Source organism: Poecile atricapillus, chromosome W, assembly GCF_030490865.1.
Source record: "Poecile atricapillus isolate bPoeAtr1 chromosome W, bPoeAtr1.hap1, whole genome shotgun sequence".
NCBI classification, from domain to species: domain Eukaryota; kingdom Metazoa; phylum Chordata; class Aves; order Passeriformes; family Paridae; genus Poecile; species Poecile atricapillus.
Genome location: NC_081288.1, coordinates 29,339,596 through 29,366,071, shown reverse-complemented (window position 1 = coordinate 29,366,071; position 26,476 = coordinate 29,339,596). Strand labels below are relative to the sequence as shown.

General features: G+C 43.9%; 1 protein-coding gene across 3 annotated transcripts; it reads left to right on the top strand.

Moving 5' to 3' along the window:
* Positions 1–4,523: 4,523 nt before the first annotated feature.
* On the top strand, positions 4,524–26,297 carry LOC131591405 (protein FAM234B). Of its 3 annotated transcripts, XM_058862065.1 has the most exons (13): positions 4,524–4,590; positions 10,152–10,544; positions 11,490–11,588; positions 13,794–13,982; positions 15,809–15,939; positions 16,582–16,729; positions 17,074–17,215; positions 17,811–17,954; positions 21,301–21,382; positions 21,611–21,766; positions 22,363–22,480; positions 23,612–23,838; positions 24,264–26,297. In XM_058862065.1, the coding sequence occupies exons 1-13, from the start codon at positions 4,554–4,556 to the stop codon at positions 24,267–24,269; spliced, it is 1,872 nt and encodes a 623-aa protein (XP_058718048.1). In that variant the 5' UTR covers positions 4,524–4,553; the 3' UTR covers positions 24,270–26,297. The 3 variants fall into 3 exon arrangements, with proteins under 3 accessions (XP_058718048.1, XP_058718047.1, XP_058718046.1); XM_058862064.1 differs by lacking the exon at positions 24,264–26,297 and having other exon boundaries at positions 22,366–22,480; positions 23,612–24,221; XM_058862063.1 differs by lacking the exon at positions 24,264–26,297 and having other exon boundaries at positions 23,612–24,220.
* Positions 26,298–26,476: the final 179 nt, after the last annotated feature.

Genomic DNA, 26,476 nt, shown 5'->3' with positions numbered 1-26,476 from the left:
TTTGCTCCCGGTTCTTTTGGGCAGCTCTCAACTGCTGGCTGTCTGGCACGGATGTATCACTTCTTGTACTAGTCACAGTTTCCACTATGCACTGCTTCTCTCTGGCTGCTTGAACCCTCCAGCCATCCAGTCATGAATTTGTTCACCACATTCTTCCTGCCTTTTAACTAACATGCCAATTAATTCCCTGCTGATTAGTTCATTCCTGAAGCACTCTGCCAAATCTATTTCTAGTGGAATAAACAAGGAGGGATGAACCGACTCAGTGTTGTTGTTTTTTTTTTTTCCCTTGACCCCCTCCCCCAGGTCTGCACTTGCCAAATCAAACAGGCTTTGGTCTGGTCAGTAATTAATAAAGAGATTTCCAAACAAATGCAAGGCGCTAAAGGGATGAATTTTGTGAAGCAGGGGGTAAACCCCTGACTCTGGTCCCATATCTGTGTCAAACTGATATTTTGCTGTGATCTGAGAAGATGTGCAGCTGCCACAGCCCGAAGTGCAGAATTGCTGCACACTTCACTCATGACTAGACCCATGGCACTGCTTGAGAGTGCCTTGGCCAAATCTGCATTCTTCTTGATATTACTTCTCCAGTATCAACTGGCAAGAACACCCTCTCTGCTTCCTGACCAGCCTATTCTTACTTAACTCAGTTTTCCACAGCCAAGATGCTGTACTACACAGTGAGAAAAAAGACACTTTTCTCACAGAGTGAAGTACTGCCCAGCCACTCAGAATAAAAGCAAACACTCAGAAGTAAGGAACCAGAGGATATGTGCAAGTGATACAGATAGAGCAGTTAAAAATGCAGTACTGTGATTGTAACAGGTGCTGGTGTAAACCAGTTGAGGTGCTGATTGTGAGGGAAGCTGAGTGGCTTTTAAGCACAGTCCATGAACATCAGCCAGCACTATCATTTAGTCAGCCACTTAAATTCAGTCAAGAAGAGAGAGGTTCAGCTGGAACCAGACTGGGGGATATCTGCTTCTCTGACACCAGAAGCATGTTGTTTTGGCCGCTCCTGCTACCCCAGTCCCACTGGCTCCGTGGCAGGGAAATTTCTGAGAAGACTGCCTTATTTATGGAGCCTTGCCACTGAAACAGCAGGAAGCTCATTTGCAAAGTTATAAAACACCAGTTTTTAAAGTCAACACACAATACACAGGCTTAACACAGACCAGCCTCTGGAGGAACTGGAAACATATTTTTTCAGGGCTCAAACAAGCAAACAAAATGTCCAGGCAACAGGCAAATAACCCAAACAATCATCTGCCTCCAGCTGTTCCCCATTCAGCATGTGGCAAACACAGTCCTGTTATGCCTTTACTTCTCCCTGCTAAGAGGATGCAAACTCCTGATGGTCAGTGTGAGACAGGGACACCAGCTTGAATGCTCCGAGCAAGAACCCCTCCATGGGGGCATAACACAGAGACACGGGGTGAGCAAACCTGGTAGCACCTCACAGCATGCATCGAGCTGGTGCTGGCAGACCCAGCTGCTCAGAGGGAAGAGAGCAATTCCCAGTGGCACATTAAGATGTATGCTTGCTGCCGGGCAGTTTGTGGGATTTTGCACCAGGTGCTGCCTTCCCTTTGGTATAACATATCCCCTTATTAGCTATTATCCCTCTATTCTTCATTGTGTCTCCAGCTCATAAAGTACTGGGCACTTCCCTCTGGGTTCTCAGCCACAGAGTGCCCAGTGTTGGCAGAACAACACTGAGACTAGAGACAGACCCATCAGGGGTTTGGCTGGGGCAACCCTCTGCAGTAACTCCCTGAACTAACACACCCCATGAAGGCAGCATGTGGGAACATTCCACAACCTCAGGTGCTGCACAGCTGAAACTTTTGCACAGTTCTGACCATCTTTTGGCCTTTCCTCATGCTAGGGTGAGCTGGTTTTGGTTTTACTGCATGGGTTCATTAGGAACTCCATGGCCATCTTCACTACTTAAAACTTCCTGAAGTGTGCTGTTTTGTACCTACTAGAAATGTTATTATCACTTTTTCTGGGTTTACTTGCCTTTATTTTTTCTTACTGTTATCCTTCACTGCTTGATTGTATTTATTTTGTTGTTTGAACAAGAATTTCCTATTTATTGCAATGTCTACTTCCATGGGACTACTGTGTCATGGAAGGACTCAGCCAAGCACAGGAGAAAAGAGGATGGTGTTCCTGACTTCCTGACCTCATCATGTAGCCATGCAGAATAGAAGGATGGGATGAATAGAACAGGTAAAAACATTAGCTTAGCACAAATAGGAATGCAAACGTGCAGGTTACTTCTTCCCTCTGGACACCTGGAAAAAGGCACAGCTGAGAACAGCTCCTGCCCCAGAAGCTCATCTGCTCTCTGCTGTGCCTTGATCTTCCAGCAGAGCTGTGTGTGCAATCACTCCATTGTGCAGCTCTGCAAGAGTGACCTTCTCTAGCTTGAGGACCTTAAATAGCAGTGTTTAATGTGGCTCCTTTCAGGGTCAAGGAGCAACCAACAGTTTAAGTGCCAGCAGGCTGGAAAAGGCTGTAGTCTCCGGCAGAAGGTGGAAAGAAGCAAGGGGTAGCACAGGCTTAACAATGATGAGGGGCTGGTGGCTGTGTATTTTCATGCTCTTTGGCTTGTAACATTTTTCCAAATGACCACGTTGTCTACACAAAGCTCTCAGACTTCCAAGCCTAATCCCAAGTATCTAATTTTTTAGCATCTGGCTTTTTCAAACTGCTTTGGAAAAAGCATAAATAAAATGAACAGTGACATTCACATAAATTAATGATCTATTTGCAACTTTTTGATTGATATTAGAACGCTTGACAGGTCCAATTTATATGCAAATCAGCTTACATTCACAGCGTAAAGAAGGAAAACTTTATTTCTCATGCTTTGCAAATCATTAAATCCTCTGAACATATTGCTTAGTCATATGTTCCTCAAAAGCATCAGTTTAAACACAAATCATTAGTCCTTGCAATCCATTAGCCTCACAGAGAACTCTGGGCTTGGAGAACAAGCCATTTTTGTGGGGACACATGAAATTAAGAGTGGGCTATGCTGCACCACTAATGTAAAAGCATAGCAAACTGTGGGCTTTTGCACTCTATGTGTGTGTGCCAGATGTTAGAAGATCACAAATGAGGACACCAGACTTCCCAGTTCCTGCTTTTGGCTGTTTTCTGCCATTCTTTTGCTCCCAGCACTAATTGGTACCAGAAGCATTTTCTTAGGAGGAGTCACTCTGCTGGACAGCTCTTTCCCTGTCTATCACAGGCTTTGCTAACTGAGACTTGAAAAGGATCCAGGATCTATCCTGTAAATATTTACATAGATACAGGAGCTTCACTGCTTTTAAATCAAAGCCTGGAGGACAGGAAATGGCATATGGAACAGAAAGACTCTGTACTCAGAAAGACCTGGAAGGGAAAGAATAACAACAACGGTGATGGCTTCTCCAGAGTTTCCCACCTGGGACTGCCCCCACAAGTGCTGTGTTCTCAGGAAGGTGTCTCTGACACCCTCTGACATCAGTGGAAAAAAAGCCTTCTGGTACCAAAAGATTTTGGATCAGAACTATTCTCTTTCCCGTTCACATCTGAAAAAAAAATCTCTTTTCACTAGCTAGACCACTTGGTGTCTCTCTTCTGCTCCTTATTTGTTGTTACTATTCCAGCAGTTCCAGGACAGACCTGGACATGAAAGAGTAAGTACATTATTTGCAGAAACAGCACCTGAAACAGGGGAAAGCAAGAGCAGCAGCAGATGCTGAGGAAACGTGATGTGCTCACTACCCAGGCAGAGACTCTTTTGATGTATTTAGCCAATACTCCTTTCTCTCATTCAGTGACAGAGGACGTTGATTTGTGAGTTCTCACACAAATCATGACTGTGAAGTGGCGGTGTTCGATGGCCCATGTGTGGGCGTGGGAATCAGGAAGCCAGAGCCTTGTGGCTTTGGGGAAGCCACAAAAAAACCCTCCTTGCTCAACTTCCCCATTGTGGGAAAGGGAGAGTTCACTTGTGCACTTACCTCGGAGGACTGTGCTGGTGATTGAGGACAGCTTCAGAAAAAAACCTGGCCGTCTTTTGTAATTAATCAACTACAAAAATAAAATAAAATAAAATAAAATAAAATAAAATAAAATAAAATAAAATAAAATAAAATAAAATAAAATAAAATAAAATAAAATATAAAATAAAATAGCAAAATAAAAAGGAAACAACGAGATTTCTTCCAACCAAAAGCTTTCCAAGAATGAAGGCATATATTTATAGCAACAGTAATTCAAAGGGACTGGCACTTTCTGTGCAAACCACCCCGGACGACAAGCCTATTTTCCATCTGTCTGTGCCCACACAGCCGTACAGGCTGTGGAGATCTGGGCTGGCCTCGGTCACGGCTCGCTGCCACCGGCCCGCCCCTCCCTGCAGGTCTCTGTCCCCCCGGACCATGAGGGACACGGAGGGCCTCGGCCCCTCACGCCGGGGAACTACAATTCCCAGCAGGCCGCGGGGAGGCGCGGGGCGGGGGGCGGTGCGCGAGCGCACTGCCGTGTCAAGCATGGCTACGGTGCTGTCCCGGGCGCTGAAGCTGCCGGGTAAGGGTTGCGCTCCCGCGGGACGGACCGAGCGCCGGCCGGGCCGGGCCGGGCAGGGGCAGCCGCGTCCAGGGCAGCCCTGATCGCGGGAGCCGCGGGTGCCGCTGCCTGAGCGCTGCGGGGCGCGTTGCCATAGTGATGTAGCGATGTGGGGTGAGGCCCGGGGGTGCGGGCGGTGAGGGGCGGCCGGCGGGCTCCGCGCGGGGCCCGTGGCCCTGGCAGGGACGCAGGGGCCGGGGCAGCGCCTCGGGGCTCGGAGGGCGTCGTGTGTGGCAGAGGGGGGCCTGGGCCGCGGGCCTGTGAGAGGACTGCGCGGGAGGAAGGGAAGCGCAAACCTCTCAGGTCTGCTCCTGCCGGGTTTTACCCCCTGAAGCCGGGCCAGGAGTTCGCTAAGTGCCAATGCAATTACCCAGGTAAATGTTTAAAGCCTGCCTGCCACCTTTGCACCTTCCAGCCAGAGATCTTAAGCGAGATGAAAAGATACTCGAGCATAAGGGGCTATTGTGTGTGGTGAGCAGCAGTCCAACAGCCATTCTCTTCAGTAAGGAGATTAAAAGGGAATTAAAACACCTTGCCAAACCAGATCTTGGGAGCATGCTAGTTGCTGTTGGAGGTACTGTAGACGGTGCCAATGCACCTGGCTGCATTAACTTCAAGGGAAAGTGCCTCGTTACTCTTCCTAACCGAGTCTTGCCTTTGGGACAGCCCTGGGGCAGAGACAGGGCCCAGCTGTGTGCTGCTGGGGAGGGCTCCTCCTTGGCACAGTGGTCCTGCACGGCCCCAGACTGTGAGGCTGCACTCAGTGGACTGATCATACTTTCTTCCTCCATCAGTCTGTGAAGGTCAAAGTAATGTTGTCAAGGTCCTTCCTGCCATCTTTTCATAACCCTTAGCAGGAGTCATCACTTTTCATTTATGTGGTGCCTGTTGAGTCTCATTCAAAGAAATTTTGTTTGCAAGTTGGTATCTTTCTGGTTTTATATGTATATATATATATACACATGTCTGTGTAAATGGGAAGGAATACATTACCATGAAGTCTGTTTAGGAAGAGTGCAAACTGGTAGGTGTAAGTGTGTGCGTTAGGGAGTGACTACTGGGGAACTGTGCAATAAGAAGTACAGCTCTCTTCTGAGAGTTTTGGAACCAGCATGATCTGTTTGATATCTGCTGTTGGGAAACACTGATTTGGAAAACATCATAACAAGCCTTGCAGCTGCACGTAAGAGAACAGTCCTTGCATCAATCCTTAGGTTAAATTGCAGAAATCATACCTTTCTTGTGTTTTTAATTATTGAAAAATGCAGCTTCCAACAGCAAAGAGAAAGCAGAGGGCCTATTGCTGTATCTGTTTTTCCTGCCACATCTCATTAAATTAATTAAAAATCAACATGCGGCAACTTATCTCCTCATGGGCTTAGAAATATGTCTGCAGTACCCAGTACCAGACTGGTGCCTGCCAACTGCCAGAAAAATAAATAGAACATGAAATTAGTACAACAGATACTAGAACCAGTGTGCCATCGTTGGAATAATGTACTGAAAATTGCACTCTAGTTCTGAAGTCCAAAATCTGCTCTTTTCACTCCAAAGTGAGTGCAAAGAAAAGCCTTCCCAGTCAGCTTAAAACAGGAAAAATAAGGTTACAGTTAATATCTTTGAAGCCATCAGCACAAGAAATGAATATTTTATTATGACTGGGACCTCATTTCAACACAGATCACCTAATGGATGCCTTCTTTCCAGATCATGATCACACGATGATCATCTATTCTTCACTGAGAGGTCACATTCTTCTACTGCAATAGTTGCCTGTGTGAAAGTAGCATTTGGCAAATACATGGGGCATTTTCAAAGTCATAAAGCATGATTTAGAGACCTGCTGCCCTTGAAAGCCAATAGGTTGGGACATTTTCCCTCTACTCTGTCTTTGAAAGCCTCCATCATCAGTATTTGCTTTTTCTTCCAGCAGCTGCAAAAAAAAAAAGAAAATCCAGGGTGATATGACCAGTTACTTGCTCTGATTGTAACCACAGGCCACTGAATGAGAACCTCTGTTTTATCAGGGGTGCTGTGGAAAAAATGGAACACAATTCAGAGCAGGTCAGAACAGAAAAGGCTTTGTTGACTCTACCTGTAGGAGGGAGGGAACACAGAGCAGTAGGGAAACTGACTTTGCTGGTACTAACTCCATACCTGTGAAGTGGATGCAAGGTTTATATACACTTGGAGTCTCTTTGGAAGACAGGTAACAAAGTGTGAGTTAAACAGACCTGTTACCTGCATAAGGCCACAGAACTGCAGCTTGCTTTAGCACACAGACTAATTTCTCATGAAGGCTACACAGCGGTTATCCTTTTGGGACATATGATGAGAGTTTAACCAAGAGGCCAGCTCAGATCTTAACATTTCCACTTCCACAATGGAAAACTGAAAACTGTATGTGTTCCTTGACAGCTGATTGCTTGCAACAGAGGCAGTTTTCACTTTCTGTTGATGGACAAACTCTTTTTTTCCAACCTGAGCCTTGTTGACCAGAAAGGAAGGAATTTGACTTCTGGAGCACTTAAAAATAAACCATCATTCTATAAATGGTGTGAGACTGTCTCTGTTTTCACACTTTACTGATTTTTATGTTTGTGCTTTTCTGATGAAAAATCATCTGGGAGTGATTAGTGAAAGCCAGGTATGTTATTCTTCCTTCCCACAGCGAGTGACCTAAAATTCGGATGGAGAGTCATGTTCCTTCCGCTTTCTCTCCAGCCAGGTGAATCATGAGTTACATGTTTTCTGCACCACAGAACAGCCTTGGGAGGCTGAGCTGAGCACATGATTACCAGCATTCCATACACATTCCCAAAACACCTACATATTGGTTAAGGTTCTCTCTGAACAGTGGGAGTCCTCTGAGATGAGATACACAATTGGGTTTTACATGAGCTAGATGAGTGCTCCAGCAGCCCTTCTTAAATAGCAGTATCTTCTCTCCTTTTGATTTAAAAAAAAACAACCTGCAGGACACTTTATGCCTGAGTTTACTGTGTGATTGTGCCTTTGTTGCTGTGCCACATAGCCTTTTGAGGAAAGATAAGGCGAAGGAATGGCAGTTCTGATTCCTACTCTGGCTTAGACATGAATTAGGACTGAGCAGCTCTCTGCTTTATAGCTCTGCTATAATTTTCCAGATTCTTAACTATGTAGATCATCAAAAGCTGTCATTGCTGTGTAGTAGCTGTTTTCTAGCCACTGATCAGTGGTTCTCAGTAGGACAGGTGTTCCTGTTACAGACTGGTTGACACCACTGTCGATGTTGCTAGCGTATCAGTCCCTGCCAGTTCAAGGAGTGGGTGAGCCATATTTTCAAGGTCCTGTGTGTCTCCAGAAAGGGATCCAGAACAAAACTGGTCCAGATAAATTTAATTAATACCAGTGCTTTCAGTTGCATCAAGGATGAACAGCAGGTTCCAGTCTTTGGTTGACTGTTTGAAATTAAAATAATTAAACAAAACATAGTATATGTGAAGCATAAGTATTCTTTGAGTTGTTTTACTCACAAATCACCAGTTTCCAAAATCAGGAGCAGTCTAGTTAACATAGCTGTCGACTTTGACTTCCCAGGCTTAATACCATTTACTCTTGGGCCAGCCATGTTTGTTTTTCATGCCATTCTAACCTGGCTTGAACTGGCACATCTGGATCTGTTGTGAGAAGCTGCAAGTACCCTGGTGGCAAGACCTCTTTGGAAGTTTTTGCTTTGACTGAGTAGCCTTTCAGTCACTTTTTAGCACAACCTATGGTATTAGACACCTGTGAAATTTACACTGCAACCTCTGAGCAGAGAGCTGTGTGCCACCAGGGTCGGCAGCCTTCTGTGCACTTACAGGATGGAGCCAAGGTTATCAAGACTTCTTGAAAAGCCCACATTTTGAGCATGTTTAGAGCAGACCTATGCTAAACAATGCAGTGTGTCACAGGGATACACCAGATCGACCCTCAGGAATGCAGCATCTCTTGGTTGGATGTTGTGCCTCCACAAGGAACTGCTTTTAGGAATCTATACATGCACCAGATTTTTGAGTCTTTTGTAGAAGCCCCTAATTCAAAAAGGAAGAGTCTGTCTTAGATATGGGAATGTGATGGGTTTTTTTTGTTTCCTTCTGTTCAATGTTAGTGAATTGTCCTGGCTGATCCACCTAGTGTGGGACATTCGGTTTTTAGTGCGATTGAAAGTTTTTCTTGAATCCTAAAACTAAAGCTGAATGCCACTCGTAAGTGGTAGACAAAGGGAAAGTGAAGGTCCTTTTGTGGGGTGAAAAAGGAGGAAGGAATAAGATACATGTGCTGCAAAATACACTCTAGATGATGCAAAATAGGTGTGTTGCACTAGCTAGGTACTACAGTACATCTGAGTGTCTTTAACAGGAAAACCAGAAGTAAGGTATGCTATCTTACTCAGGAGGAATAATCATGAAAGCCCTAAAATTTTTGCTTTGTAAAGCCTTCCCATTATCTTAGTGTCCGAGAGGGGTTACAGTTTGTATATTTTTGCTTATTAGTTATGCCTTGCATGTAGCACTTCTGGAATCTTTGGCCACAAGCTAGTTCCTGTTTCAGATCAGCTTTAAACAAAAGGAAATGAAACAGATACCTGGGATAGCAAAGTCCCACCTTGGAATTGGAGAGAGAGAGAGAACCAGACTGAGACTCTGCAATCATCAGAGCACTGGCCATGGCTCCATGCCCAGCCTTGTGGCACAGGGCAGCTCCCTGAGACGTGACCCTCCACTCGTAGCTCAGGACAGTGACTCTGCGTGATCTTCCCTGTCCCCATAAACAGATGGCACTGGGCTTACGCCAGGGTGTGTGACCAGCCTCTGCACCTGCCCTCACCACACTCCCTGCGGCTGTCTAGGGCTTGGGGGAAGTCATCTGTGTGCCAGGCATCTGTGCAGGAGACGCCTAAAGCTAAGATACTTTGCTGCACCATCACCTGAAGGGATCAGTACCGAGTTATCTATCTTGGCCAGGCTAAGCACAGACTGTTGGCTCTGATGGGAGCAGGAACACAGCAGGTGCACTGTGGTTGCCTCAGGCAGGAGTTGGAGCATTCCCTCTTGCAGAACTGAGCCATGCAGAGAAGGTGGTGTCTGGAGGAACAGCCTGACTCCTCCAGACATCAGCATGTTACTGGTCCAAAGGGGCAAAATTACTTTCCCCTCATCTTCAGGGAGACTTCACGTTTCATCACCGATCAAGAAAGTATTAGAATTAAATCAGTCATGAATTCTATATAGACATATGCATACATGTACATATATGTATCCAAACACACACACACACCCCCCTTTATCTGAGGAAAATAAACTGTCAGCATTTTTTCTCCCACAGATGCTACTATGGAAAGAGAGACCCTATCATTTCTCTCACACTTCTCACTTGGATCCATGCAAATACAGACTACTCTGTCATCCCTTCTGTATCACTGTCTACTGCAGCCTTTTCTCCACTGAGATCCTGCAAAGACTCTTGCTTTATTGTCTGTCTCCATCTTTTTTTCTCAGGAAAGAAGAGCCCAGACCTTGGGGAATATGATCCCCTCACTCAGGCTGACAGTGATGAAAGTGAAGATGACCTTGTACTCAACATCCAGAAGAATGGGGGGGTCAAGAATGGGAAGAGCCCCCCTGAAGAGATACAGGACCCTGATTCTGATGTGGAGGTTGGGATGACAAAGCAGCACACGTCAGAGAGTGCACCCGAGGGTTATCCTGCAGAGACGGCTGGGAGTTTGGAGCAGAAGGCTGCTCCCTCGCTCATGCCATACCTGCGCACTGCAATCTTTTTGCTCACTGTGGTGATCTCCATGATTCTTGTGCTGGTGTGCGCATTTCTAATTCCCTGTCCCCCTAGAGACTTGCATAACACCTGGAACCGCAACCTAGGTCAGGGAGCAGGTGAGAAAGCCCCAGGAACGGCATCTGGCATGGGGGAGGTGGCAGCTCCCAGGCTGGGCATCAGTGGGAGAGACCTATCTAGGAGAGTCAGGTCAGAGCACAGACCCTTCCTCACCACTAGAGATGCTCCAAAATAATAGACAGGTGGCTGTGTCCTGCTCACTCTTGAAGCTGAGGCATATGAAATCGCATCCACAGATAACAGTGCCACAAAATTTTGTTTCTGCAAACATCAAAAATCATTTTGACTCTTCTTCCATCCTGCCTTTTTGTCTGGATGTAGTGCTGTGTTCCAGACGGAGATGGCCCAGCCCACTTTAAAATACAGTGCCTCCCTTTTTACAGCCTGGACTTTACCAGTACCTCCATGCTGTGGAGTGGAGTATGTGGTTGTGTTTGAGTGGAGAGGGATAGAAGTCTTTGTGTCTTCTAAGGAGCTTAACTAACATTATTCCATTGTCTTTTAGTCCTGCTTTAATCCGTATGTCAACATTTGAGATCTTTTATCCCATACAGGATAAACTGTATGAGTCACTGGTAACATTTCTAAAGTATCTCCCATTCTGGCTTTTGCAATAAAGTAACACTGTTTTGTGAAACAATTTCTGCCAGGTCTAGATATGTCTCTCCCTCCTTGCTTTCCACCCCTGGCTTCCAAATCTAAGCTTTTTGTAAGATATGTGGCTCCACATTGCCTCAGAAATTGAAGTGGGAAACATGAATCTTTTTTCTGTTAGCTCTTCCATTTTTCCTTTTCCTTTCTCTGACTTATATGCTACACTTCTGCCTTTCCATGCAATGAAAAATCTTACCATGGTGTGACTTCCTTAGCAGACTTTGTGAGGCTTGTCTACCCACACGTCTCATTTCTGGGCCAACTCTCCTCTCCCAGTGAGAAAAATGAACTGGGTGGCCTTTTTGACATGCTCTCTGTAATTGTTGCAGGTGGTGTGTTGTCCCCCCTGGAACTGTGTGATGTGAACGGTGATGGCCTCCCTGACATCCTCATTGTCTTCACTGCCTTGATGAATGCCAGTGTCATGGGTAAGCACTGCAGCTCCTTTCCATTCCTCTTAATGTGTCAGTATGGACCATTGTATGTTTGTCTTACACACAGGGAGAGTTCTTGCCACTGCAAATCCACTGTGTTGCTCTTTTCAGAGTTCTTTAAAATTGCTGGTGTACTGTGTCTGTGGTTGGTCATGCTTAAAATTTTCATTACAAGCCTGTGCTTCTATACCTTTTGGTCAGCATCATCTGTTTGCCCTTACCTCATCTTGGGACAACTCTGTCTCTTTGTCCTGCATTTGTGCACACTTTGTTTTTAGAAACACCCTCACTTTGCTGCCTTTTTTTCCAGGTCACTCTGTATACTTGCTAGGCTCCAAATCACTGTTAATTCACAAATAATAGACTGCTGATGGGGAGGCTACTGCTCCCAGCTGTTCAGCAGGTATTGCCCTGCTTCCTCCTCCTGGCTGCTTTGCTTTCTTTGTTAGTCCTCCCACCCTCCAGGTAACATAGCAGAGCCTGCTGATACTGGCCACCGTTACACAGCGGCTGCCAAATCCTATTGAACTGGGCTTCTGAAGTCCTGGAGGTTCCCAGCTGCCTGCTGTACTGCCTCTGCCTATCCTGGCAGAGCCTGGTACCAGGTGAATCTATTCTGTCTCAGAGATATAGGAAGCAAGCATACCTTGCACTATCTGAAGAAAATTCTTTGAGCAAAATGCCTTGGCTCTTGAAAGAGGTAATGAAAATATTATTGGAGGATAGGGATAGCCACTCTTCTCCATGGCCCAAGCAAGGCCCTTGGTATTTCACAGCAAGTTCTATAAAAAGAAACCTATGAACATAGAGAAAACTGTAAAATAACTTAAAAAATGAGAGAGGAAGATATAAATGGAAGATCTATACGGTTGACATAAAGGCTGTATTCAGTTTATGTAGGTTATCCTTGCACTCTATATTTTTGCCATTGCATTGCTTTTATTTTTCATCCCAGATACACATAGAATCAGCACGCTCTGAATGAAACTAGTCATACCTAGCTGCATCCTGGGCTGTAGCTGTGCTGGAAGACAAAAACCAGACACTAAAACAGGTGTAAGCAGATCACAATCCATAACTCACATAGCTGGATATCAGCCCACCTGTAGCTTGTGCTTGGAGCATTCACACAGTGCCAAGTAGAGATAAGCTTGGAATAGGCACCCAGTGGAGTAATCTGGGACATTGTTAACTGTTTCTCCAGCTTGTACTCACAGCAGCTGTGAGCTGTATTCAGGAGTTAGTTGTTCTTGGTCCCTATCAATGTAACAAAGATAACTTGATCTGGGGCAACCCCTTAGCATTAGCCACATGATTTTCAGTTTGAGAAGAGAGTGAGTTTGATTTAGAGACTGGACTCAGCCTTGTATTTAGCCAGTGGCCTGTATATGCCCTTTGTGTCATCAGGTCACATGCTGTATGTGTTACTAGTAAGACAGAAGTTGACTGGGTCTGTTATTATTTTGAAATGTGTGGAAATTCATCTTAAACTGTGATATGAACATACTAGGGGGAAATTAATTACAATAACCACACTTATGTCTGAGGGTAGGCTGAGCTAAAAGTTAATCACATTTGGAATCAGAGCCAACAGTCAATTGAAACAGCATAGACTATTTTACAATTATTTTGTGCTAACTGCTGAATGGGAAAAAGAACACTGAGTTCCACCACTTGGTTGCATTCAGTCTGTTTTTCACAATAATGAAATTCCTTTTGAAAACAAAGGAAAAAGCTCTCTGACCACCAATCATTTTCTGTTGCTCCAGAATTATAAATAAGCCAGCGCTTAGAGGTGGCATCTGCCTTGGGAGTCTCTTAAGGTTTCCCCTTGATGCTAGCTGTTTTGTTGAGGGAGAGGGGACTAGAAGAATCAGTTTGATTTGACAGCAGTAAATTTCACAGAAGGAAGTAACCACAAGTGAGCACATTGTCCCCAGGAACTTGGTTCTCCTGCCCAACTGACCACATTTCTTGCTATGAGCTCAGGTCCAACCTCCATGATTTTCTGGGCTGTTGATTTTCAGCCCATCCTGTTTGGAGATCACTGTTAGACTCTGGAGCAGAGAAATGCAGCCATGAGATGACATTTGACCTTTGCTTCCAGGCACTGTGGATTTGTCTATCTTGAACCACTTAGCTTCAGGAGCTAGAGTCTGACACCAAGGGATTACATTCTGTCTTTCCTGCCTATTCTAGGTGTCTCTAGACCCTCCGTAACTGTGGTGGCACTTTCTGGTATGAATGGCAGTACCTTGTGGTCCATCCAGCTTCCAGAGGAGACGCGAAGTGTGCAGTGCAATGGGCTGTCACTGGGGGCAGCTGCAGGGCCTGTCTGCCTTGTTACAGGAACATCAAAATTCCTCAGCCTTCTCAGTGCCTCCACAGGTAAAGTCAACTACCAGCATATTAGAAATATGTTACTGATTTTTTGTTTTCTTTAAAGGACTAATAAGCATGAATAATTTGGTTCTGGCACATCACAGTGGCCATTACTTTGTGACACACAGAAAGGAGTCAAAACACTAATGAGTTTCTAGTTACACAGGATAAGAGAATCCTAAACATTTCATCTCTGTTGCAACATCTTCATCCTACATCACAGAATATTTCAAAGTGTTGATCTTATTCTGTAGCATCTCCATGTTATAAAGAGTATGGAAAGTCTGTTCTCATTAGCATTGAGCTGCTGGTACAACTCAGGACCTACCTAACAGCGCTACAAAGATGAAGAGCATTCTTGGAGAAGTTACATAAGGATATACACGACATCCAGGAACCCTTGCAGCAGAATAGTTGAATTGATTAATGTGAATGAATATTGCATTTTTAATCACTTGTGCACCTTCATTCTCTGATTCCTGTTTGTTCTAACACATTAATTATATTGGCAGAAGTAGTCATAGGTAGTACAGGGTTGTTTTTGAAATCAACCGAAAGGTACCTTGAAGGCGGGTGACTTTGGGATGGAGGTGTGTGTTAATATTAGTTAGGTTTTAATGAACCCAGTTCATCCAGGGACAACGATTTCACCACAGTTGCTGGCTCAGCAACAAGACACCTTCTCCTATCTCCCCTGGCTGACAGGTGCTATGTGTTTATCAGCTGCAAAGTGCCATCAAAGTTCTCCCCACTTCACTCCACCCTTTGTTCCATGCCCCTTAGCAGGTGCTATGGTTGCAGATTGTGGGTGTGGGCAGTCATTGTGGAATAGGTTTCGGGCATGCCAATCACATTCTACCCAGGGAGCAGCAACTGTATTTTACCCTATAATTTCCACACTGTTCCAACTTCTATTCAGGTGTGAATACAACTTCTCAAGTTTCCTCTAATTTTACCCCCAGCTATCTTCCCACACTTTTCAAATGCTTTTAGGGACCAGGTTACTTGTACAGTGTTTGCAGGTCAGGACCTAGAGCTGCCTCCTTTACCAGCAGTAGTTATGTACAAGTTTGGCCCTTGGTTTACTTTGTCATTCGGGAGCAAACTTTATCCTACAGAGCAGCAGCAGAAAAAGAACATTTTTAAAGATTGAAAAAGCAGAAGTGTTAGCAAAAGAATGATGAAAAAGTAAAAGCATCAGATTTAATTGTTGCCCTTTTTTTGGTGTTTATCTGCAAGTTTGCGCGTCTGGTTTTACTGTGTTTCCAGCTGGGTCCATGCTGGACTGCTGAACCATTTGACATCACGTCTGTTGACATGCTTTCACCCTGAGGTGGAGTAATGTTTGTCATGCTGGAGTGGTAATTTGCTGCTGGGAATTTAACTGAGATGCAGATTTGCACTCTGAATATCAGAACTGTCCATCTGTTTCCTTTCGTCACATCTACCTAGCCTTTACTGCTGGCTGAGGGAAACAACTGCTGTCCTGCAGAGCAGCACTCTCATTTAGGTTCTTCATCGTAAAATGAACCTTAAATATATATTCTCTGCTGCTTCAGAAATTGTTTAGGGCTCAGGTCTTTTAAAGAGATGCTAAGAAGGAAACACAGCAGGACTTGAGGCCTGACTCAAAGGCAGTATGAAGAAATGCTGGGATAAGAATTTTGCTTCCCACTGCAGTTTGTCTCAGTTTGTAGATGTGTCTTTCCCCTTCACACAGAATGGGACACATAATCTCTCTTATTCCCTTTTCAAGAAGGTTTTGTGGAACCCTCTAGGGATGCCCTCTGGTTCTCTAAGTACAGATCTCTTTTATCCTGTTCTTTCCACAGGCAAGACCATCTGGACACTGAATCCCATTCATCTCTCAAGTGGGATCCTGGCTGCACCAGCTGCAACTCTTCCAGATGTAGATGGAGATGGGATTAGGGATATTGTTATTCTGGCTCTCAAAGAGACACAGGTACAACATATCCCTACTTGAGGTTTTGAAGGACCTTTACTATTTGTGTAGAGGAAAAATTGACTGATGTGGAAGGACTGTAACTGGAGCTGCAAGAGCCCCTAATTTTCATTCCCTTGGATTTTGCAGAAAAGCACCCTTTTTCTTCCAGTAGGTCAGAGCAGTGAGATCAAACAATAATGACACTACCTGCATTCTTGACAGCTGGGAATGAACAGAAGGGTCATTATTTGCACCTGACTGAGACTTGAGAATTATCTGTTTCTGTTCAGTGAATGTGTGGTTTAGCAGCAGTGTAGGGATGGATCTCTGGTGAAAGGAGCATTTAGCTTATCCAAAAGAAAGAAATACTCATGTGATTAATTCAGATGCAGATTTCCTTTATGCTTATCCCTCCCCACAATTCTAACATCAATGTTGTTAGAAGAGCTCAGATTTTTGAAGTCCCTTTCATATTTGATGCATTTGTGTCAAGAGAAAAACAGGAATGTAAGATGCCCAGGAAGCATCTGAGCAAAGACAAAGCAAACACTATCTAGACCTTGCTGAGGGGGAAATGATCATGCTGTGGGGTTGGGAGAAGATTCTGAGTGCAGAGGTGCTTGAAAACACTGATAAAAATCTCTGTCTCTCTCTTTGCAGCCTGATGTGTTTTTCATCTTGGTATCAGGAAAGAATGGAACTGCTTTGGGTGGGCCTGTCAAGTACAGTACCAATGGAGAAGGGAAAGTGATTGGCCCCCAAGTCCACATCACCAGCCGGGGAGCCATCTACATCCTGTTTGGTTTTGGTAAGATGCACCTTGCCTCTTCAGCACTTCACCTCCCTGAGAAAACATTTGTTTTACCTGAAATGGTCCAGAATGTCCCTGGGACACTTCTGCCATGCTTTCTGCTGTAAAAGCTAGGAGGACAAAAGCACAGGTCTCACTGCCATGGTGTGGAAAAGTACAGGAGCACCAGTACCTGCTAGTCTCAAATACTTTGGAGTTTCCCAAAGGCACATCATGTCAGGGAAGTTCCAGCTCATGGTATTTCATTGCCTTCTACCACAGCTGCAGTGGTCCCAATCACTCTCTGTTCCACTAGGTTATCTTTTGCAGTTAGGACTCTTCATCTTTACTCTTCCTGGCAGGTAATGTTCAAGCAGTTGCCCTGAGGGATATCTTTACCCAAGCCAGAAACCGGGACAACTTTCCTGCAATGCTGCAGCAGGAGGAGCCAGAGTGGGAAAAGCGCAGATCTGTCAACCTGTCAGAGCTCATTGACATTTACAGGTAGAAGATGGACTTGTCATCTTGCTTCTTCTGGGAGAGGAAGGGAAGGGTAGGCACTTATTAGTACTCCTAGAGGTGGTTGCTTCTACTTCAATACTGTCCTTCTCTTCGTTGTCCAGTTGATAACTGGGGAATACTGTGAGGAACCCATAATTTCCCCCCTGTCTCTGGTTCTCCTAACCAAAGAAGTGCAGAGTATAATAAAAGGGAGTCCTTAGCTTCTTCTGCTCCTTGTTCTTTCTTCAGCCCCATATGCATTGCTGAAGGGAAAAAAGGGTGTTCCCAGTTAATGGAGTCTCTTTGGGAAGCTCAGTCTATGGGCCTGGATTTCTCAGCTCATTCTTCTTTACTGCCAAACTGTGAGACAGACCTCAAATGTGGAGCAAATGTGAACTCCTAACTTTGTGCTTTTTATAGTAAATCATGATGTTCAGAAGACTGCACATTTGAGTTTAGCTCACTTAACTGAGGAACCCACAGCACTGGGGAAAAGATGGACTTCTCCAGGACTCTAGGAATTGCCATGTGGACAGGCAGCTAGTGCCGAGATGTACAGATGCAAGCCTTGATCTCCCCTATTTTCCATTTGTCCCAGTGGGGGTGTTGACTTTCTGCAGACAGTGAGGACACCTGACACAAACTGCAGCAACCTGCTCATCACAACCAAAGAGAGCTTGATCCTGCTGAGGGGACAGGACCTGGAGCGCCGCTGGACTCTGGAGCTGCAGAATATCAGCAGGTTACTTGCTGTGAACATTTTTCTGTCCTATTTCTTCCTGTACCATTTCCTGACTTTCAGTTCATGAGTTCCTTAGAAAGCAATTGACAGTAATTCTTCAAATCTGTAGAGGAATATAAGAACTGGAGGTTTGTGTTGTTGAGCTAAGTGAGGAGGGCAGGGGGCGCAAGAAACAGAGGACTGGAAACTTGAGCTGTGTGCTTGTGAGTGATCACAGATAAGTGTTTTGATTCAGGTACCCAACACTGAGGTCATGGGAATCATGTGGCATTGGAATTTAGTTGATGAGTGATGTGTGATTCAGCCCACCTGCTGTCCATGGCTTCAGTGGAGAGGATCAGTTACATTAGTCATGTTAAGAATTTAGAGCAGGTGAATGAATATGGCCCAGAGATCTTAATGTTCCTTGAAAGGTGAAAATGAGCATTCTGATGACAGTCAGGACACCATCTATACTAAATGTAAACCTTAAAATAATATTGTTCATCCTCTAATTTCACACATGGAAATTAAGTAATTTTCCAGATCTTTGGGTTGTTCATAACCAGCAATTTCAGGTTGCCCAGTATTTAATATTTGCAAAGGGCAGTTGGGCACAATTGAGGGAAATTGCATGGGAAACAATTCTTTGCTTAAGTATTGAGAATAAAGAAAACAGCTCTCAGCTCTGTGTTACCCTACTGTCAAGAGCATAAATGAGAAGAAAGCACTGGAACTTCACTAAAAAAAAAAAAAAAGGGGGTATTCAACTCTCTTTGATATTCAGGTAATGTCCAGATTCTTGAGGGCTGATGGGTGACATAAACCATGACTTTAGGAATGGGTTATGGCTAGTTGATCATGCTATGGGGAAAGGAAATGGGACTAGAAGAGTTTTGGGCCCAGAATCTGCAGACTTCTGAATGTGTTTGGCATCAAGTTTAAAGGGTAAGTATGTACTGACTAAACAAAGCCACTTCATAGGTGCTGTAGAATCAGTTATACACAAGAAATTTCTAAATGGATGCAGTAATAAATTGGAATATACCAATCCAGAAGGGTTGAAAACTTATTTGCCAGTATGGTTGAGGTTGGAAGGCACCTCTGGAGATTTCCTAATCCCACCTACCTGCTCAAGCAGACTCTAGACAAGCTAGAACAAATTACTCAGGGCTGTGTGCTGTCAGGTTTTAAATATCTCTGAGCACAGAGACTTCACAACGTCTCTGGACAGATAGTATTCAAGGCTGCTGCTTTTTCCCATTCCCTGACCTCCCAAGGGACAGAGTAAAATACACATAGAGGAGCTGTCAGATAATCATTGAAAAATAATGAAAGCAATTCTTGTTCTAGGCCACTGTGCTAAACTCCTGGACTACCTGTTTTCTCAGAGTTAAGGCAAAATGTACTACACTGAATGTATTGTGGGAAAGCATTTAACTAAGAGGTTTGTTTGGATTTTTATAGAACTTAAGTTCTACTTAAGCATCACAGGCTGGAGGACAAAGGCAGGTCAGGGATGTTAGCACAGAGTCAAACATACTGAATTCCTTGTTTGACAAAGCTTACAAAGCCAACTGTGAGCACCCCTTTTCCTGGGTAAACCTGCCCCAAGCATACCACTTCATCCAGGCAGACTGAGTCCAGACCTACGGGAATAATTTCTGAGAAAACCAACATGGCTACTGCAGATGTGCTTCATTTCCAGATAGCTTTTGACAAGATCCCTGGAAAACCATAAAGGAGAATCAGTAGTCATAAAACAAGGGTGAAGTTCAGAGACCATGAAATTGAGTAAGCAGTTGCAAATTGTGTTGTAAATGGATGTTTCAGATGAGAGAGGATTAATAGCAGGTTGCTGGGGGGATTACTGTTGGGCAGAATAATTACTAGCCTTCTGGTTCATTTGAGAAAGTGCCCAGGGGATTTTTCACTTGATTGGTAGCATCCGATATATTTGTGTGCGTTCAGTTTGTGGGATCTGCCACTGACTGTAACCCATAAGGAACATGAGAAGAGACACCTTAGGAGATGTTTTGAGTTTGTGGTCATAGGATAGAGTTGCCTGCTACTTCCTTTTGCTACTGGAGAGCTTTCAAACTATAGGAGTGTCTCATACTGCGTTGAAAGCAACACCTGGTTGCCAAAGGTGTCTGTAAAACAAATGACATTGTTTGATGTTACAAATATAAAGTCAAGCTACTGCAGTACTGTGGTATTACTGTTCAGGAACCATTCTGTCATGCGTGTTTTAAAGAGGAAGATGGAAAAAAATTGGGAAAGTGGTCTGGAAAAAATGCTTTAGCATGGAAGATTTAAATTACAGAGTTTATATGATCAAAGAGAAGCCTGAGAGGTGAGTTCATAAGTGTGTGTAAGAAACAGAAGCTAACAGGCATAGCAAGAAGAAGTGCCTTGAAGCAATAGCCATTCATGTTCAAGAAAATGAAGATGCAGGAATGTTTCTTTGGGTGCAATTAATCACAAGGACTGACATGAGAAGTGATGAATTCATCTCATCGAAGATAAGGCAAAAGCAGCCCACTGATACTTGGTTAATTGGGTGATATACAGAAATCTGTAGTAAATAAGAGGAGGGAGGATATACTCTGATGATCTTGCCTTGCCATAAAATCTCTAGTTCTGTGAATTTTGTGGACTCAACTATGTTTATTTAGAATTGTATGTCTAGCTGTGGTGAATTGAAGGAAGACAGAGTCAAGGCTCAGAAAGCCAAAAGCAAGCAAGAAGGTTAAAAAACAGTTTTAATGAGAGATATTAATGTGTTATGACACCCAGAAGTTAGAGGATGAGAAGGGGCTTCATTTAACCTGCTTCAAGTCATAAAAAGGCTTATAAACCTACCAGCAGTAAAAATACAAGGAATCATGGGCTGACATTAATGTTGAGTTTATTAAAATCCATTTCACACTGCTAAGGCAGCCTTGGACATCCACTTTCTGCAGAAGTCCAAGTGCCAATGCATTTTGGAAGGGCTGAGTAATTTAATATAATTATAGCAACAACAGTACAGGTTCTGATGCAAAGGAAAGAATGATAGAGTTGTGTACAGAGAGATAAACAGATGTCTTCGCAGCCCATCGGGGGATGACCCCCACATAGACAGCTCTGAAGAATGGCTGACAAGCACCATGGGCCACTTTACTATTTTAGTTCACTTTTCTGATCCAGCAGCAAATGATTCCTGACAGTCAGAATAGTTCTGAGTGGATGAAAGACCTTATTTAGCATGACAAATCCTGTCATTTTAAGAGGCAGAATGGAGGATGAAGGCAGCTATTCTGCCTCCCTCTGAAATGACTTTTTTCTACCATGAGGCTGAGTGTTTCTTTTTCCAAATTTACAGCCAGCCTGTACCAGGTTACTTTGGTGCTGACCAAACTCTGGACTTCATGTTGCAAGCACAGACTGGAGATGGGAACAAAAAGGTAAAACAGGTGAAGGCATGGAGGGCAGTGGTAGCACAGGAGTGGGGGAGGTTGGGTAAAAAAGCAACAAACATTTTCTGGTCCTTGCTTTTCCCCTCTCTTTGGCTGGTACTCATTACTGTGTGGCCACAGGCATGAAAGGGAACAGCACAGGCCATGCCTCTGCAAGGGGGCTCTGCATACCCATGCCTTGATACCGATTAATGCTCGATCTCTCCCTGCCTTGAGGTGGTGGTGGTAGATGGAAAATCTGGCCTCCCTGTTTGGAACCAGGAACTTCCATGGCAAAGGCAACAACTCGATGCACTCTCAGTCATGACTTTGGACAAGAAGTCTGTTTTTCTCTTCTGGGCTGATGAAACACAGCCTGTGTTACAAAGTTTGGTGAGCACACATCCTTTCTTCACTTTGAGGTTTCTCTGTGAAGCACATTCAGTCTCTGTCTTTTATTCCTATTGTCATTGAACTTGAACCTAACATATAAAAAGGCTGTCAGGAACACCTCTTACTTTGACATTCTGACTTCTCTGAGCCTGAACATAGGAGTTTTTATATGCAAATTCTTCATCATAGAGCTTTGTTGACAGAAATTTTGCACCCACAAACCCCAAAATTTGAGAATTTCATTTTTTCATGCAGCACTGAGGAGCTGTAACCGCATATTTGTTCCCAGCCCAGAGTGCTCCTTCTGTCCATGAAGGCACACAGTTTGGCACGGAGACTCAAACTTCCAGACTGTAGCTTTGCCCATTAAGCTGCATATGACAGAGCTAGATTTCAACCTTACCAAACAGAAGTTGTGGAGCAAATTCTGTTTTAGGGAAAAAAGGGTTTTAGGATTTAATCTTCATAAAACCCTAGTTTTTCATTCTCTGATCCATTTTAAAACAACTCAGTGTCAGAAAACTTTATTTTTTTGACAAAGCTAGACTCCCCTTTGCTAGCCAGTTTTTATGTTTTTGTCTCTTGCATTCCAACAGCAGCCTGGTCCCAGACCTGAGCGCCCAGGACTGCACCACCTCTATCTCCTCCATCCTGTTTTTCCTACAGTTCTTTTGGACCTCACCAATGCAACAGACAATGTCATTGCTTCAGCAGGTGAGTACAAATGGAGGAGATATACCTAGGCTAGAAATACGGAGAGAGAAGTAACTGTGAGAAACAATGGACTGTAGTTGTGCCTTTAAAGGTAGCACCTAAGGTCCACCACACATAGGACAACAGTGGGAAATAAGGTTCATCATCCTTCTGAAGGAGCATCCTGTCCACCCCCTACTTTGCAAATAAAAGACTCACAAGGTTTCTTACATGATTAACCAAGGAGAGATTTAAGTCTGATTTAATGCATGTTTTACATCAGAGAAGTTGTGTTGCTTTTCATGGAGCTATTTTTAATTTCATGCAGTGCATAAAAAATCACTGTAAAACTTTTCTCTGTCACTTCAGATACATTTTTGCTTTTGTTTGCCATCTCCTGCTCTTTGGGATAGGAGCTGTTCTGCTTCTTCCTCTTTCTTTTTGTAAGGGGGAGTCCAAAATATATAAGTGTGTTTTCAGGGAAAAGTAAATCTGGATTTGACATCTATACAGGACTGTACAGTCCCTGTTCAATTTCCTTGCTCTTTCTAAAGCAGTTCAGTGAATAACCAGATTCTTGTGCATGGTAGTATGGGATAAAAGATCGGTTCATCCAGAATGAGAGAAGTAGGCCAGGCAGCATAGAACAACTGCTGCATAGTAACATCTAGTTGAACTTGTATCAAAAACATAGTTCAGTCAAGAGCAAATAGAATATTATTTTTACAGGGGTTTTTTAAAAACTAGATTTCTGAGGTCTGTACAGATCATTCTGCAGTGGCTGGAGTCACCTGACTTGCCAGTGCTTTACAAATTTCTTATTTTATAGAGGTAAAGAATAGCTACTAACAGGTGTGGGAAGGAAAGCTGAGAGTGAACTGTATTCTTGAAATATGTTCATATCCTATGTCAAGCTCAAAAGCATAACCTAGGACAAAATCTTTCCATTTCTGATCTGTAATTCACTTTTGCATGAAAAAAAAAGTTAAAATAATTTTCCCTTGTCAACTAAGTTACATGCAATTGTAAAGTTAGACTGAATATACTATCTAGTGGATGTTTTGACTGAGTAAGGGCTATAAGATTTCTTTTGGAAGAAATGTAATGATTTGCCTCTCACCACTATTTTCTTGCCCTTTTCTGATGGACTAGTTGGAATTAATGATCTCCAAAAGGATGCATTTCACATCACTGTGACAACAACCGCAACCTCTGAAAAACAGCCAGGATTTCTCTCGGTCAGCAAGCTGGGCCTGAAGTGGGCCATGATGAGTCAAGGTCGAATGGTGTGGTTAAAGGACAGCAGCTCTCCAAAAATCAGCCGTGGAGAAGTGAGGCGATTTCTTGCCCGGATGAAATTTGCTGACTTTCCTCAGAAGGTGAGATTGTGCAGGAATCCCTAATGAAATTGAGGCCTTTGAAAACATCTGATCTCTTCCTTACAGACACAGTTAAGGTGCTCTTTGGGATGGAAGGAGACTGGTGGGATGCAAAGTGACTGTTTGCAAGATGACTGTCTGCCCCTTTGGGCATAAGCTGGACAGATTGTGAAGCAAAGATGTACTTAGGCAGTTGAACACAGCACAGGATCTTAGAAAGAAACAAGGATGATGATCATAAGAGACTGAGAGATTTGCTGAGAGGATCAGAGAGGTGGGACTAAGATCACTTTTTTGATGTGGGCAAACAAGGGTCCTCCATACAGTGGTGCCCAGGTTCTGTTGCTGACTTGTAAATTACTACTTTACCAGACTGGGTGATAACAGATTTTGGCTTTAATGTTTGTTTGTCTTTCCTTCTTCAGCTCTAGCCTGGTGGTTCCTCAGATATTGGTTGGACCTGTGGCCTGTATGGGGAATATAGGAAGCTGCTCTGTGTGTCTTCAGGAAAATGGCTATATAGAGGGAACGAGGGCTAAAAGCACTTCCCCTTTCTTCAGGTGTCTGGGGAAGGCTGCTGGAGGCAGGTTTGTCCTAGGCAGACCTGTTCTGTACTAGAGAAACCTTGTTCACCAACTCCCCCTCCATATGCTGTTCTTGCATGCTTCCTTCCAGGTAACACAGAAATGTGAATTTAGAGTTTATATACATATATATATAAAATCAGGGTTTATATATATATGTGTTAATTTATACAATATATGTATATTTTTTGTATGTTTAATTTATGAACGAGATTTAGGACACAACTTTTTATGTCCAAACAGTGTTCCCAAGCAGTCTAACAAGCTCTATGCCTAGAGTGGGCCATGATGAGTCAAGGCAAGTGGTATGGCTAAAGGACACCTTTAATCTTTTTATTTTTGGAGAGAAGCCTCTGGCTGCTGCAGGGTTAGTCTTACCTATGTCTCCTGTGCTCTCAGCTCTCTTGTCCATGCTGTTGCCAGACTCAAAAACAAGCTAGTTCTCTGGCTGAATTACCTGATCTAGAGAAAGGTGGTCTCCACAGCATTTGCCAGCCCCTTGCACTTGTGTCTTTCGTTCCCAGTTCCAAGTTCAGGACACCAAGTTAAGGCATATGTGGGTGATGTAGAAGTGAAAGGTTCACATTTTATTTCTCTCCATCCTTAAGGTTTCTATAAACCTAAATTGTCGCTGTAACATCACAGTGCAGTCCAGTGGGCAGAGTCCCCCTTTGCAAATGTATCACAGCCCCCTTGGGATAGAAATCCAGCAGATCCAGACTGTCACTGTAAAGGTCACTCAATCTTGTCACAGAAAAGCTGATTCTTACGCTGCTGCTACAGGGTTTAGAAGTTTAGAGAGAGACAGAACTAGAAAGCTTTTCTGTACATTTTAACCCTACTCTAAGCTCAATATTGCCATTCCCTTGCCAGCCCAGCCCTGTGTGCAGCTCCAGGAGGAACAAGCTACCCCTGGGACACATTTGTTTACAGTGTGTTAGGTGTTTTGAACTGTGTCCCAGAGTGTGCCATCATTCTCTGTTGTGTTTGAAGAGCATCTGTATGAATTTTCTTGTAGTAGAAAAGACCATGTAAAAGGGAACCACTTTAGTGCCCCAGTAGTTCCCCACAGTTTAGGGCAACAATATAGGAACTGCTTTCTTTGTATGCCATTCTATGGCCTTTGACATTAAACAGAGCCAGGTGAGACGAGGATTGCAAAGGACTCTTCTGTCTAGCATGTGCCCTTCCAGCCTCCCCACATTTCCCCATGAATTGTGAGGTGACAGCAGACTTTGACCCTCCTTCCAGATGGGCACATTAGCCATGTGTTTGCTGTCCTGGGCCCTTGACACCTCTCTTGGCTGTATCACCCTCTCCATCATCCCACATCTCTATATAAAGCTTCCAGGATAGCCCTTCAGATTTAGCTGCAAACCCCGAGGCTGGTCCTTGGGCCCTGATCTCCTAATGTCAGAGCCTGTGAACAGTTTGTATATGTTTAATGGTATTTTTGTGTAAATAGCTTTGTATATATTAGCACAACTGTAGCAATGGCTCTAGGCCTGGCATTTTCCTCCAGACAGGGTTTCGTGTTTATAATATGTAGTCAGTTAATAGAGCTGCATAATAGGACTGAAAGTGTGAGGACCAGTAATGTATGAGGGATTAAACAGGAGTGCCTCCTCCCTCCTGTCCAGCCACCACCTTGCTGGAAAAGGTGAATAGGCTATTACCTAAGTAATTACTCTTCTGAGATTCTTCCTGAGAGAACTGATATTCAAAAGCAGTGATGTTAGCTCCTCTTTAATGTGAATTCACCCTGGCCACATCCCCTCCCATGCCCCCACTGTGTATAAAGAGTCTGTCTGTATATTGTTGGAAAAATGTATTTGAACTGCAGTGAAGCAAAATAAATACTGTGGACAGCATCATGTGTCATGTGAACCAGTGTTTCATCTTTGAGAGATTACGAGTTTGCTTGGGGTTTTGATTCAGGGGTTGTTTGCAATATTTTTACAATGGACAAAAAGGAACAGATCAATAGAAGTAACATAAAAAGCAAAAGTCCTGCCAAATTCTTAAAGGTTGTGAAGAAACAGTAAACAGATGCA

Bases quoted from the DNA above. Each gene is read 5' to 3' on its own strand.
- LOC131591405 (XM_058862063.1), top strand. From the start codon at position 4,554: ATGGCTACGGTGCTGTCCCGGGCGCTGAAGCTGCCGG. The intron at 16,730-17,073 runs GTAAGATGCACC...TCTTCCTGGCAG, and splicing joins CTACATCCTGTTTGGTTTTG to GTAATGTTCAAGCAGTTGCC. The intron at 21,383-21,610 runs GTAAAACAGGTG...CCCTGCCTTGAG, and splicing joins CTGGAGATGGGAACAAAAAG to GTGGTGGTGGTAGATGGAAA.